The sequence below is a fragment of the Agelaius phoeniceus genome, chromosome 3, assembly GCF_051311805.1.
Source record: "Agelaius phoeniceus isolate bAgePho1 chromosome 3, bAgePho1.hap1, whole genome shotgun sequence".
NCBI classification, from domain to species: Eukaryota; Metazoa; Chordata; class Aves; order Passeriformes; family Icteridae; genus Agelaius; species Agelaius phoeniceus.
Window position 1 is genome coordinate 60,350,055 of NC_135267.1, and position 15,508 is coordinate 60,365,562.

A 15,508-nucleotide genomic window follows, 5' to 3' on the forward strand; every position below is an offset into this window, starting at 1 on the left:
GAAGTACATAACATTATACAACAGTGTTAGAACTGGATAGCCAGTCTTTAATAAATCAATTACAGTATCTGACATCTGAAATGTACATTGAAAATCTTTGTTCTTTTGACAATTAAACAATATCAGCGCATAGATTGTGTCACCCAGAAATGGATCCCTTTAAGTGATTTGTGCTTTTTTTTTTCTCCTTTTATTTTTCTTTTTCTTTGACATTGCAAACTCTGTAATGAAAATGCCACAGTTTTGGCAGTGAACAACCAGAGGAATCCTCCACTTGATTTATTTTAAATAAACAGTGATAAATAGCTCTTTTTCTCTGTACAGAAATATTGGCTTCAAAAAGTCAGTGTATTGTACTCAGTAGAGCATGTAGAGTAATGCTACACCTTAAAAATTGGCTTTTTAGTTAGTGATGTTAAAAAATGCAAGCCTCTTTCTGGTTTGCTGTAACTGTTTCTATGTACCATAGGACTGTATTGCACAAAAAAAAGTTTTTAAATACAGCTATAATTTATATTATTGGATTAAATATTGCAACAACTAAGTGGTAAGTGAAGCAGTTTTACCTTGCACATGCAGTGTGAGGATACACAAGGAGATTGTTCATAAAACTACAAATACATCATTGCAATCTTGACTGCAGTAGGGTGAAAGGAGTGTGAAATAAATGTATTTTGGCAAATCCATTGATCCCCTCCCACGCCATCTTGAGCAAGGAGGACCTTGGTAAAAATGTAGACAGAGACCATAATATGTATTTTTTTTCTTCACAGTAGCCTGAGTAGTGCTAAACTGTAGTTCTCCAGGAACCCAGCTCCAGATGTTATTAAACTAATTTTCTTCCATCCCACCCACCCAAAAAAACAAAAAAAAATCAAGTTATTTTGTTTGAAAATTAAAACTAAGTTTCAGAAGTAGAGCCTGTAATACTTTCAACGAGAGACTTATAAATCTGAGAGTTCAAAAACCTTGGAAAAGAGTCTCTGTGCATCAAAGTGTATATCTGGAGCTGGGCATCTTCATACATGTGAGGGCTGGGATCCGACAAGTTTCTGTTGATCACTTCTCTCACCCGGGAATCAAGACTAACCTGAAGAAGATGAGCACAGAATAATAAAACAATAACATTGGAAAAACAGTAATATGTCTCTTTATTTCTCAGGGCTCCATTGAACATGCTGAGTTTATCAGTTACTCAAGTAATGCTCTGTGCTTCTTTCAGAACCATCACACAATTACTGAGTAATGCACTGAGACCATCACCTCTATTTCAGTTTTGACTTGGTCTTTGCATCCCTCTTAAGATCTGTGCAATGAAATGCAGCTGTATAGCAGATTAAATGCAGTGCAACTGCAGTTTTCCAAAACATATTGTTTTACCTTAAAAAATAATTTGTTTGCATTTAAAAATGTTTCTCTGAAATGGATGTTGAATTACCCTCGTTCAGAGAGCTGCAGGTTTTTTTTCTGAGCATTTATGGTTAAACTTTTAGAAGATTTCTATTCATCATTCTTATCTGGCTGCACTAGAGATTTTTTTTTCTGTTTCTTTTTCAGGCACTACATTTGTTCCTTACAAATTACCCACGGATTTTTATAATTTTTATTGTGTTGATCTCCCCATTATTATTAAATATTTCTATCAGATTTTTTTCTTCTTGTCAGAACTCTTTAACATCTGGTAATTCGTACTTTCAGGAGATCATATATCCATATAAAGTTGTTAGCAAGTTTCAGTTTTAGCTTCTCATTTACTTACCATTTGTGATGAACTCCTGTGCCTAGGCAGGCAGAAAAGGGCATATTATGCTTGGGATGAATGCCCAGATGATTTTAGAATATCCTTTAGAAATTTGAGTGAATGTACAGTTTATCCACAAAATGCTATAAAACCTAGTAAATTAATGCGTTCTGGATTAAATGAAATGGCAGTAGCAGCAAGGCCCACTGGGACCAGCAAAGGTTTACTCAGCTAAGAAGAAAAGGGGTAAAATCCTGAGTAGATAAATGCCAAGAAGAGATCAGTTAAGAAACTGTGATTTACACCAAGTTGCAATCTGACCCTACTGCTCTGCAACTGTACAAAGATATTCATACTGTCTGAAGGGTTGACTTCAACCTTGATACACAAAGGATGGTAACCAAGATGAAAACTCAGAATATGTTTGGATGTGTGAGCCTGTGCTTTCATACTTGGTGAAACAAAGTCTTTGAAAAATGCTGATGTGTTGTGGTGCAGTATGGTACAGCACTGAGAAGTAAATATACATTTTCATTCTGTCTTCACTACCAGCTGTAGAATCTGGCACTGTTGGTTTGCTGGTGTACTGGATTATGCTACTGACAGAGCAGACAAGCTTTCTCCTCTAATATTTGCTCTCACTTGGTTGTCAGTCACAAGGTACAACTATGAGAGACCAGTGGTGCTGCTCAGCCAGTGAGTGTAGGCAGGAGTACAGTACTATGGCAGTTTTGCGTGGCAGTGTTGCAACCATGTGCCTTCAGAATGTGTTTGAATAGATTTCAAGCCCAAACCATTGCATTTCTACAGCACAGAAAGGACACTAAGATTTAAGGAATTTGCCCCCTGACACCCAGGCACACACATTTATATCAACAAAAACAGTTTGTACAGCTAATTGTTTCTTCAATATCAAACATAATAGCTGGGATAAAAAACCCCTCAAATTTGGCAGGATAGAGGGGTTTTGAGCCACTGAGCATAATAAAAGTTAATTGCACTCAGAGAATGTGAAAACCAAAATTAATTATGGAACTGTTAATTTGCATTGTATTTTTTCAGTGACTCACTAAAGCCAGATGGCAAAACTAGTTGTAATTACCAAAGGTATTTTTTTGCTTAACAGATAAATACCAAGTATCTGTTTAGAACACTAAGACCTTCTGCCTCAATAACTTCTTTACTGTACCAGTCATGCTAAATATATCAGCTCTTCTGCCAAAAGGTAACATCTGGATAGGGATGCCTGGATGAACAAGAATTTTTCAGTTCCCATGCTATTCTAATGCATTGCAAACAGTTCTTTTTTGCCTCCTAAGATTTCCAGTATGGGCAGGAGCAACTGGATTGATGAGATTTGTATGCATCCAGTGCACCAAGTTTGTGAGTAGCTTTGTTAAACAATGCTTGGTTAGTGTTTGAATTTTAAATGCTGAATGGCCTTAGCTTAAAAAGACAAATGAGCGTTCATCACATACCTATCTGGTAAAAATACAGAAGAATATTAGAGTAAAAACTTATTATTAGCTTGCTGTATTGGCAATTGTATTTCACTCCAAAGCAAAAGTAGATACTATGGCACAAGAGAAGATAATGGAGCTATAATTCACGTTTGACTTCATTCATATGAATGAAGTTGCAAATTATTACTGAATGTAGTGAAAAAGTAAAATGTAGGAAGGAAGTTCCACAGTGAGCATAAATTAGCATAATGCCATTGAGTAGAAATTCAAATGCATTGCACAAAGATAAGGCAAAGAAAAGTACATGATGTGGCCTAAGAAAAACTCTATAGTGCTTATATATTTATGTATCTCTTTGTACAATAAAACATGGATTGATAGGGATGCTTTTTCTTTACTACAGGTGAAGATAATTTTAAAATTTTTCTATTTCAGTTAAAGGGTTGAATAAAATCTTATAAAATTCCCTAGATATTATACATTTCACTAGATAAAATATGTCATCTTCATTCTTGGACTCTCACATAGGAATAACCAGTGGAAATTCAGATTTTCTCCTAGACAACTGTAGCAGCAGATAAATCTATAAAGATTCTGATTTAAATTCCTTCAGTTTGGTACTTTTTCTCCAGAAATCAATTTGCATTTGCATTACTTATTTCCTCTCTCTGCCCAACATGTAGCATTACTAAAGAGGCAAAGCTATTTCTCAGCTTTCTCTTACTGGAGTTTCTTGAGCCTTATAGAGAACTTGGATGTGTTGTGGCTGGTAATGCTAAATGGCCCAGTCCCTGCATCTCTACTGTCTGTGTGCCTTCCTTTCCTGATTTAATGCTCATACTAAGACTTTCATCTGACAGACTTTCAGACCCTCACTAGGCAGTCCAGTGTATAACATTCCTGCTGGGATAACAGAAAATGCAAGTGTAGCATTTACAGCTTTACCTCTTTTGGTGATAGTATAGAAATGTAATCTTCATATATAAGTCTTGCTTTTTCTTCAATAACTTTCTTGTTCTGTTCCTTCTTTAGATCTTCACATGCAAGCCAGAAAAGCAGGTTCTCCTCACTATACTCCGTTCTAAGAAACTCTCTGAAAAGGTTCCTCCCAGCTGGTGTTTTCATCATCTTGTCAAAATTCTGAGCCCAAGACAAAATTTCATCTGCAGTAGGGTTTTGGCTGCAAAAGAAAATATCATTACAAATATGCTTCTATTTTTGTAGTGGTGTTTTCATATATTCATCCAAAAATTCTCCTTTTGACCCACTTTAGTCCAAGGTTTTCACCTTGGACTGAAAAAACTGGAGAGCAAAAAAAAAACTGGAAGCAAAAAAAACTTCAGCAATAACAGGGGAATTTTGTTTGCTCTTCACTTGTGCATTCATTATCCCAATAGCCCACTAAATGTATTTAATGTTATGAGACATGCACTTGACTTTTTATGAGTTTTCTGCTGGTGTTCTTAGCCAAGTGGCTCAAAGACAAAATCCAACAACAGCACTGAATTCCTGCCTCTGGAGTGAAAGGAGATTCCAGGAAGCTGGAAAGAGACTCTTCCGTGAAGAGTTTAGGATGACACCTGATGTCCCTGCCTGCCTCTGATGGTGACTGTACACAATTTGGTTTAGGAGGAACAAGAAAAACAAAAAGCAGCCAAAAGCATACTAATGAGGCCAAACAAAGTAGTAATTCAGAGAGATTTTAAATTAGCATATTTCTGTGCTTGTACGTAAGGGTTGCTAAGCTTCCCTCTGTTTCATGCTATTGACCTGAATGATGATCTTTTGGCATGAGATGTGATGGATTTTGCTGGCAAAACAGGAAAGAGAAGAAATGGGGAAAAGTCCTTATTTCCATTTCCTGAAGGAAACTATTTCCTGGCTTTTACCAGTGGATGCACTGGGTAAGTGATCAGAAGACTTACTGGCATCAATTAACGTACCAATGAACAGCTTAAGAAAGTAATTCTCCAGATTACTTAGCAACAATTTAATATAGTTTCAAACTTAATTTTGAGCACTTGCCCTCTCCTTCCTGATCCAACACAAGAGCTTTACTAGCTGTTGTCATTACTGTTTGTGTTATCATGATGCACAATAAGTGACATTTGTCTATATAATTTCTGTTCAAGTCAATTTATCAACTCCTACTCTATCTGCAAGGTAGACTGGATGATGGGAAGCTATTAGTGATAAATCACAACTTTTTTAACCGTAAAGTAATTGTAAACTGAATGAAAAAGTTTAAACACAGATTTTAAGGTGAACAGTCCTCTCAGGACTTTGCGCTCTCCACTGAGGAGAGTTCAAAGAACCTGCTGAGCTGAATGGGGCTGACAAACAACCTGGGCTCCCTTACTGTCTGTTGGGAAGCTCTTCACTATCGTATTTTACTAGTTACGATATTGCCTTCTCATAAAAGATGATGATTAACAATAAAGGCAATGAGTTTTTTGGGGTTTTTTTGGTCATCATATATGTCCTTTAAAGTTTGAATTTTCTTCTTATGTGATTACTCAGGTTCCCTGACAGATTACCATTTTTCCCCACATAATGAACATGGGCCCAAGCTTTAGACAGAAGTAGAAGCTCAGACTTTGTGTGTTTAACCTGGTTTGCAAGGTATGTGGCTTTTTTTTTAATTCCAGTGAAACCATAGTTCAAGATGCTTTATGAAAGGTAGCCACATTAAAAATCTGGTCATGAAGTACACTTGTGACTATTATTTTTTCTTCTTGTCTGGAGAGACAGGAAAAAGTGCTCTCACAGGCAGCAGAGGATTCTTACAGAGACCCACATATGGAACTGTCTATGCATCTTCCATTTCTCCCCATGGTTCTTCCCCACAAATAAGAAAATGTAAATAAACCTGACTTGAGAATGTCTCTGCTGTTATTTCGTTGTCAGGACAGGTTTTGATTGCTTTTGTATAGAATATTTGGAGGAAAAGCAATGAAAAAGACATTCCCAAAGAATAAAACCCAAGACAATTTTTGATATTAGTTAAGGACAAAACACTTATTAGATAACAGTATGACCAACTTACCATTCTTCTATGACCTGGATACTCTCCAGTTTGGTCGTATGTGTTGGCCTTCCTGCATTGTCTCCTCTATCTTCATTCCTAACAGTGAGGCTGCAATGTAGTACAACACTTTATTTTGTCTAGAGAAAGTTAATTTAAAACAATGAATACAGTAATGCAAACTTTTAAAAGATATAGTCCTATATAGGGTATCATTTTTAACTCTTGTGTCTAAAATTTTGGAGAAAAGTTTTCATAATGACTTTTCCCCTGAACTATGATGAATATTAATTTACAGTTGCTATTAGCACATGCAGTGTTTTAGAAGCTCACAGTTTATCCACTGAAAGATGGGAAAATACTTAGAGGTCACTTTTGGAGTGATTTCACTTAGGTAACTGAGAATACTAGGAACAGTATGAGTAGGGGGGATATGAATATCTGAACTGGATATTGATGGGGCTTTGATGCCCCACCAGTTCTGGATAGTTTTTCAGGCTTTATGAATGTTCCCTTTTCTCTCTCCAAGATACAGTGGCAGTAGATGGCTCAGATTCAGAACTTAGCATGTGGCAGCTCCTTATGATTTCCTCTTCTGACCTAAATTTGTTTTCCATTCCAAAAAGTAAAACATACTGGCCTCTGAGCAGAAAGGCATCCATTACCCTTATATTACTACAAGCAAGGAAAAGAAAGGCTTCCTTTATGCAAGGATATTTTTAATGGTTTTTTGCTTCTTTTTAGAACTGCTAACTAGAATCACTTATTTTTTTGCAAATATCTTTTAAATCAGATTTGCTGTAGTGGTAAAGACTTCCTCTGTGTGTGTTCTCTGTGAATCTTCTCGAATAGGGAAGATTCAAACCCAGCAAACCCACAATTCCTGATAACTACTGAATTAAAGTATGTTTTGAGTGACTTAGATATTCATGTGGAAAACCTGGTTCTGATAATTCAGCTTAAGAAGTGGAATGTAGTAAGGAGATGGAAATTTCCTTTCATCAGGTGTTCCCTATGTGTCCGGTTGAGAGAAAACAAGAAACCAAGCAAAAAATCCCCCTTCTAATCTCAAGAGCTCATATTTTGAATATTAAGTATTCACCATACAATGATGGTCTCAGTCACTCTAAGTGTTGCTACAAAAATATGTTTGTAGCATAAAGCTTCTCCCTCCCCCACTAATCTAAATAACTCCTGCTCAGCTCTAAGAAGAAATCCCAGCTCTGAGACATCTCTAGCACAAATAATCTTCCTTTATAGGTTCTCTGCATTTATGAGTGCCTTCAACATTTTTTTTCAAGCATTTGGCAGAGCTAATAGGTATTCTCAAATACTCTTCTGAAACTGGAAGTTTAAGCTCCCAGGTAAAGCAGAGCACATATTAAGACTTAAACATTACAGAGACGTACACTTGCAAACGAAGCTCTTTGATACTGGTTGCTCCTTCACTTACCTGCCAAGACCTTAGTTCAGGCCCTTGGTCCTGCTTCCCCTGTTACAGCGTAGGAATGCAGCTCCAGTGCTGCTAAGGTTGTTAGGGTGTCATCAACTGCTGCAGGAGAAACAACACATCCTGAACTCTGGGGTTGGCAGGTAAAAAGCCTTTCTGTCTCCTCTGACCTGTTGTTCGTCAGTCTACAGAGGGAGCACCCAGGAAAGACAGAAAGGAGTTCCGTATACAGGAGGAGAAAAAAAAAAGGGACCATCCATTTTCTTTCTGTCTTGTAATCTTTAAGTCCACACATGTAACTGCTTAGAGTCACCTTGCATCTGGCCAGAGCACAAAGTTGGAGTGAGGGAGAAGCGGGGAAGGCACAAAGCTCTCTCTCCCTGTCTCCCTCCCTCCTTTGCAGTCCATAGGTAGAGCAGCATTTGTCTTCTCTGCTGGGTGCAGAAAGCAGAGTGTCCTTTGGTTCCATGGAAGAATAATACCATGGAGGGAGGAAACAGCTTGTGTAGGTTGTGAATGCAATAAGGTGTTGAGTCTGCCTAAAAGAGAATGAAGCTGCCTGTTTTCCTTCCTCCATCACATGAACAGCAACTAAGCTGTGCTGAGATAATTTACTTGTCAGGTACTAGGTTTGGATGCAGAGTCTTACTGGAAGTAGAAAGTGACTCATGTGAGAGCATTTAGTATACACTACTAATTTAATTTGTTGTCTGGGATCAAATACTGCTTGCTTTGCTCATGCAAAATCTCTGCTAGATTTGGGAAAACCATCATGGGTTGATGAAGGGGAAACAATGATAGTGAAGTAGTGAGTGGTGAAAAAGAGAAATAGGAATAGGAGCAAGAAGGCCATGTTGACTTCATTGCAATGTTTGTCTATCAAAGGAATAACTAACAGACAGTATGCACAGTATGCATTTTATTTTCATATTTTCCAAATGACAAAAAAAAAAAAAAAACAATAAAAAGTTCAGATTGTGGGCCTGGAACATAGTATGCAGTTTTATGGTATGTATACCATAGTATCGATGCAAGGTACACACTTGGCCCTGATTCCGTCATCTCACCATTCATAACTGGAGTTTAATGGCTGAAGTTAGTCAGGGCTGCAAAACAGAGAACACTCCAAAGACAGAAGCCTCACACTGGGTTGGAACATGTTTGGGTATTGCATTTAAAACTGTGATACTTTTGTAATGCATCTTGGCCTATATTCTGCATTATGTTTCCTGTGACAAAACTAGCACTAAATTTCAACTTTTATTTATCTACATCTGTCAAGGCTAGAGTTCTATCCGATATATTACTTTTAATATGTTTTTCCAGTAAAGGAAACCATCATTTTTATACTCAAGTACACTCAATTCAGGTATGCTTGTTTTCACTCAAGGAACTGGTTCATGATCTCTTAGAAAAAAAATTAAATATTTAAGCATTTTTGACTGCAAAGCTAGCTTGAAAGCAGCCTTTAAGTAACTGATTACAATAAGAGATTGTTACCTTTTAACTTGAAACGAAAACACTGCACTGCTCTTTCCCATGTTGCTATATTCAGCTGGAAACACCCTATCTGTTCATGTTTCTCTATGGAATTCAAGCAGTCTGCAGCAGCAAAGGTGTTCTGCATACCTGAGCTGATGTCCTTGATATATTTATCCATCATTGAAGCTAGCTGTTTGTGTCAGAAGGATTTTGCTGTACAGTGCAATATTAAACAGACTAAAAGTAACAGGCTAAAGATTAAGAAAATTATCTTAGTTAAGGATTTAAGAAAAGGAAATTACTGATAGATCTCACCAAAAAGCAGTTAAATGAAAGGGAGGTGCACTAGAAAGACATCTGATGCAAATGAATGCCTTTGGTGTCATTAACATATTTGGTATTATTTATTAATTGGAATACACTCATCATAGATCTTTAAAATTTAGAGATGCAAATTACCCATGATAAAAGTACACCAAAACTAATAATGCCTTAAAAAGGGAGTTTGGGATGTCCAAAGGCAGAGTTTAAATGGAAAACACTAGTATGAGTTTGTTCTCTCTTTGTATGGAAGGTTTGTTCTGCCCACTTCTATGTTGATTTTATTGCTCTGGAGAGTACAGAAAAAAATACTTCAGTGGGCAGAGCTTGATGTACCTTTCAAATATATCTTGGGTTCCTGACTGCTACAAACCAATAAGTTTCTTGAACTACTGCAACAGTATTATTATGAGAAATTTCTGCTTGGAGTGAAGGTATTTCTACTTTGCAACTTCACAAGCTTTATAAATAAAAAAGTTAATGATCAGGGACTACTTGAAGAAGCATACATATTGAACAAATGACCACAAATAAGGGTAAGTCTGTCCAGGTTTCTAGCTGATGTGGTTTCGGGGGTACTGCTGGGATTTAGAAAACTGATATTTCTTTATTTATTTAGCTATTAATACTTGGCTGCTAATATTCAAGTTAAGCAATTAAGTAATTATTCTGTTGAGTAATTATATAGCTAAATCTGTATTGAAGCACCCTACTGCATGAGAAGATAAAAAAGCCAAGTTAATTGCATGGAATCATCAAGAGTTGAACTAATTTAACAGCAAATATCTCACTGACTTCCTCCAGATGTTTCCAGCTGATGGTTTTAGCCTTTTTGTAAGTTGCATCCCTGTTGCTGCACTTACCTTCTACTGCCTTTAAGAAACTGAAGGTAATTTAGAGTTTGCGCCTGATCTTTCATTCTCTGCATACCCAGTAAATAAATGGTATTTTTTTTGTATTAAATGGTATTTAATTGGTTCCCAAGAGTCACTTTCTCGTGTATCAGTAGCCTAAATCTGGTAAATCAGTGGAATTACTGTTTTCATTATGGCAAGAAAACCATGCCATTGTGAGACGTGCCAAGATTAATATTCTGCCTCTGCATGGCTGACCAGGTACTATTTGTTCAGGTATCTTCTGTTATGTGCCTCATATGCAATATATCCTCACAGTATTTTGTGATTATATCTGGCTCTGAAGATAATTAAAACTATTAAAACCTCTTGCCTTAATGGTATTTTTTTATACTGCCATGCAGATAAGGAGTAGAAATCAAACAGGGACACTGTGAATGGCTATTGGGTTGGCTGTTTAGGAGATCTGTGCTCAGTTTCTATTTTTTGGCTGAAATTTGTAGTCTGCTGGGCAGTGACTGTGCTTTAGGCTGGACATGCTTATGTCACACAGTAGGGCCATGAGCCCTCAAGCCACAAATGTAACAGAAAAATCTTCTTTACTCTAGGCCAAAAGTCACATGAAGTCAATTGTCCATACATAATCTGAAGGCCCAATTTTGTTTTCACATGAAAATTAATATACAGATAAGATTCTGGGGATAACAGATGTGCTGACAGGTTTCCTTCACTGATCGACCCTTTGAAAAACTATATCTCACTGGCATTGCACTTCACCCTATGCTACTCCTGGAATTTTTTGTTATCATCAGACCAAGAGACATAATATTTTTAGCTTTCTAAAAAAACCCCAACAACTCTTTCCCCACAAAAGACCTCAATATATCAAGATTTAATTATGATTTTAAAATTACAGAGATAGAGGATGTAAAATGACCATTCCCCAAAAGTCTTGAAAAACACAATTTACCAAATTTACCAAATAGATTCAGATAGGAAATATCTTTTCTCTTCTGATTGGAAAAGGAAAGGCCTTTAAACAAACAAATTACTGCACATGAAAACAAGAACATATGTTTAGTACATTTTCCTGAAATGAGGGGAAGGTGGTTTTGAAAACTCTTAGTGTTGGTGCCCATCTTTGTCTCAATCTTTTGCCAGCTGGGTAAATACCCTCACTCTTCAATTCAAAATGGGTGTGCTCCTGCTGATCACCCTGCTCTCTGATTCCTTTCCCTTTATTACAAGTGTTTAGCTTAAATCATGCCATATGAACAAATATATTTTTTATGGTTTTATTTCAGATGCAAAAAACCTGCATGCTAGTATCTTTTTAATTTTTGATTGCAGTTCAACCTGATCAAACTGTCTTCAATACTGCGGTTCAACAGTCACTGAAAAATCAATTGTTCACACAATTGTATTCAGAATTGACTCCTAAATGCTGAGGTATGCTCTGTTAGATGTCAGAGATAGATATGGTTCCAATATCCCATATACTGTGTGATAATGGAAAAGACAACTATACTGAGATTCTTCAATTTCTATTATGAAACTTGATTTAACTAAAAAATGACTCAAAATCATTTTGTCACCTCATTTTTTTCTGACACCTGGAATATTTAAGCTTGATGTCACTGAATACTAGTCAAGACTGTGTTTGTTTATGTACAGAGGAGAATGATGATTTTGCTACACTTTGTAAAGCAATAATAATGAAAAATAATTGCAATATTATTGTGACCCGTTCATAAAGAATACAGCTATGTTAATCTCAAATCACTGTCTTCTATCTCCCTTTTAATGTCACAAAATTAGGGTGAGAATGAAATGTTACATGAACAATATTATCCAATGATAGCTCTTTTTTTAAAGCTGAGGTAAAGGGTAAAAAACTTGTTTCTATTAAAGTTAAGGAAAGAATTCACTTTTTTGTTACAGTAAGTGAATAATATCCAGAATCATTATTCTGAGAAAAACTAGATCTAGAATTATTATTTTTATGATAATGTACTAGACATTTTCATAGACTCAGATAAACTTGCATTATATCCTTCAAGTCCCTGGCTGTATTAGAGGGAAAGGGGACCCATCTCTTATCTGACCTTGAGTTTATAAGAATGTTTATAAGTTTGAGTTTATAAGTTTGTAAGAATAGCAAGAAAGACTAAAGCTCTACAACTCTTCCAATAACACCAGTATGTTCAAAATGTCAGCTAAATTTGTGGCAATGAATGAATTTGAGAGTGGAGGCTTACATGGATGCCTGGAGGTCTGCAAGGCAAACATAAGTGATGTGTAGTAAATTTTTTATTCCCATATGTCTGCCTTGGTAATCTGTGAGAGACTTTGAAGGGAAATGGTAGTCAAAATCCTATGGAATCATTTGCTTAGACTGATCAGAATATGGTCTTAACTCAATCAGCAGAACATAATAAATTTTTTTACAAATAAGAAATGGATCAAAAAAAAATGAAGGGTTTTTTTGTCATTAGTGTCAATCCCAGTTCTTTAACAAGACAATGATTTACAGTTCTTCACTGAATTCAATAAAGAAATGTAAGATGTAAAATTTTATATTGAAAACAAGTTAGAAATTTAATGAAAAATAGCTACATCCTACTCTGAGTAAAAAATTACTTGTCTTGTGCTTAAAACTAAACAATGAGATTGTGTTTAGCAGACTGACATAGGAAAGCAGTCTGTTGGGGCAAAGCCAACAATTACCATAAGGCTATAATCAGCCCACTTGGCATTGTCCACTGAAACTATAAACTCCTTTCAAAAAGTCCAGGTACCTGTGGTGCTGAGTCTTTTGAGTGCCAGAGTTACATTTGCCTTAGGTGATAAGATGGTGCAAGAGGCAAGTATGATCCAAATTGTTTTTAAAAGAAAAAAAGCAATCCAGCATAGACTCCAGCTTGAATTTATAAACTTGACATCTGCTTCTGTGAGTCTTACCTCATGTAACTAAAACCCCAAACATTTTTTTGTTTTTTAATAATACAAGTATTTGCAAACTAACCATCCTAGAGATTTTGTATTACAGCTAAAACGCCTCCAGTATTTCAAAGCATCAGGTGAGGAATGTGGAGTCACAAACCTCCCAGCTCTTTGTTCAGCTTACAGTGTACTCTCATTGGTTTAGCCTTGAACTACAAGGGCTGCACGAATAACTGGCCTGGCTTTTTTTCTCATAGGTCACAAAAGTAAGATAAAATGAAGTAAGTGGTTTGTGTCTTCCAATGCTTTGTCTCTTCCAATGGCTAGAAAGCCTACAACTTTTCATTTCAAATTTTTCTTTGTTGTATTTTCCCCCTTGATTCCGTTTATGATGTAGTGTGTGTAGTGTTGCAGTTCATATTCTTCCCCTTTTTTCATCTCTATTTGAAGAGCACACAGCTGAGAAGTAGTCTGTAACAGAGGGTTGGGCACTTCTATGTGCCATGAATGTGCTTTCCTTGAGAAAGCTTAGGATCCTCTGTTCAGGATCCAGTAATATTAAATGCAGGCAGACTTCTGGCTCCCACATGCACATTTCTGCATACCATAAATTCTGTGGGCCAAGCAGGAACACAAGGTGTAAACTTTGTGGTCTGATTTTTCCTACCTAGGATGGATACAGAAGCTGTCTCACAGGCCCTTCCACCAGGGTTTTATGGAGAATTCAGCTGAATGGAACTGAGTTTGTGTTTTGCACAGATTTGACAGTTAAAATTAATTTACTTCTGAACTGAGTTTCTAACAAAATAGTGTTTGTGGAAAAGTTTAATGACATTTCATAACTGCTTTTGATATTTCTAAAAATAATTATCATTACATTTTAAAATGAAATAATCAGTTGTCTTGGTTTTATTCATTGTTAGTTAGCATTATTCTTACTACTCCTTTGGGAGTAATTCTAGTTAATGTCGTAAAATAATAGATTTAAATGAAATATTGTGCTTAAATTTAAGAAGCTCTTCAGAAAAATTACATTCTGTCATAGCAGATTTCTTTTCCAGTAGGCTTTCTGATTACGAGACAAGTGATTTTCTATTAAGAAAACAGCTCATCAGGAAATCCAGCAGCTATAACTCTTAACTTCATGATACATGGAGTGTTTGTTAAAGCTTTATCTCCCAGAGTGCTGCAAACAGCATCTCCATTTTTTCACTCAGAATCATGTTTATACTAAGAGCTATGGAGAGAAGTGTGAAGAACAATGCCTTACAGCATTAAAATCCCAAAGCACAGCAAAAAATTGCATTTTTCTCTTGTGTTTGAAGTATCCTTGTTTCCCTAAAATAGTCTTGAGATTTCTAGAAGAGTAGCATTGACAGTAGGGCTGTGGAGGGTGCGGACATAGGAACAGAGATATAGTCAAAACTCCTTGTGCCTACAGATGGGTATCTTGGCCCATTAACTGTCTTATTTCTGACACCAATGCTGTAGCAGCAATCCAGGGTGACTGAAAGAATCATTGCCCATTCTCCTGTGTTTGTTCTTTAGTGCTGCTATTGCTGTTCTATTTCAACTTTTCTGTGTGAAGGAATAGCTTTTAGCCCTGTGAGATGTTGAAAAGTTCAGAAGGAAATACACTTTAAAATACTACAGATGGATAGAGTCCTACCTTTTTTCCTTGTGCAAACCTGGACTAAGTTCTGTGAGTTCTTTTGTTCAAAGGTATATGATAAGGCCAGATCATCTTTGTTGAGAGCTGTAACTTTTCCATGAAAAATAAGAAACCTTTCAGTTCATTTGAGATTGTATCTCTCTGTCATACTTTGATTTCTTACTGGTTTTCGATTGCTGTGCTTTCTTAATACTGTGCAGCATTCAGCCTAATTGGTCAAAAGCCAATATAGATTTACTATAAACCATAAAAGAAAAAGGAGATTGGTGGAAATCAAAGTTTAATATATCTGGAGCACCTCAGGCTATTAAGGTCTAGTCTGTTAAGACGTTTAGATCTGTCCTGATATTATTATGTTGTGCTATTCCTCAGCTTGAGTAGAAGCAGAATTGAACCCAAATGATCTACTGCTTAAGAGTATAATCAACCCTTTGTTAATGGGAAATCTTGGCCAAGATGGAGTTTATGTAAGATCATTATATAAAGTTATTAAATTGCATCCCACATGGCACAGTGAAGGTAGATCATCCTTACTGAAATATGAGTGCTAAAGTAAA

The 15,508-nt window shown here is 36.3% G+C and overlaps 1 protein-coding gene across 4 annotated transcripts in view; it reads right to left on the reverse strand.

Annotated features, from left to right (window-relative positions):
- Positions 1–703: 703 nt before the first annotated feature.
- RGS17 (regulator of G protein signaling 17) overlaps positions 704–15,508 on the reverse strand; it is a 68,024-nt gene continuing 53,219 nt past the window's right edge. For 3 of the 4 annotated variants that reach the window (XM_054630554.2, XM_077175400.1, XM_077175399.1), the window contains exons 3-5: positions 6,251–6,340; positions 4,150–4,384; positions 704–1,090 (exon numbers count right to left, since the gene is read on the reverse strand). In XM_054630554.2, coding sequence (XP_054486529.1) covers positions 902–1,090; positions 4,150–4,384; positions 6,251–6,340 — 514 coding nt within the window. In that variant the 3' untranslated portion in view covers positions 704–901. The remainder of the gene's footprint in view (positions 1,091–4,149; positions 4,385–6,250; positions 6,341–15,508) is intronic. The other variant, XM_054630553.2, reaches the window with a different exon arrangement.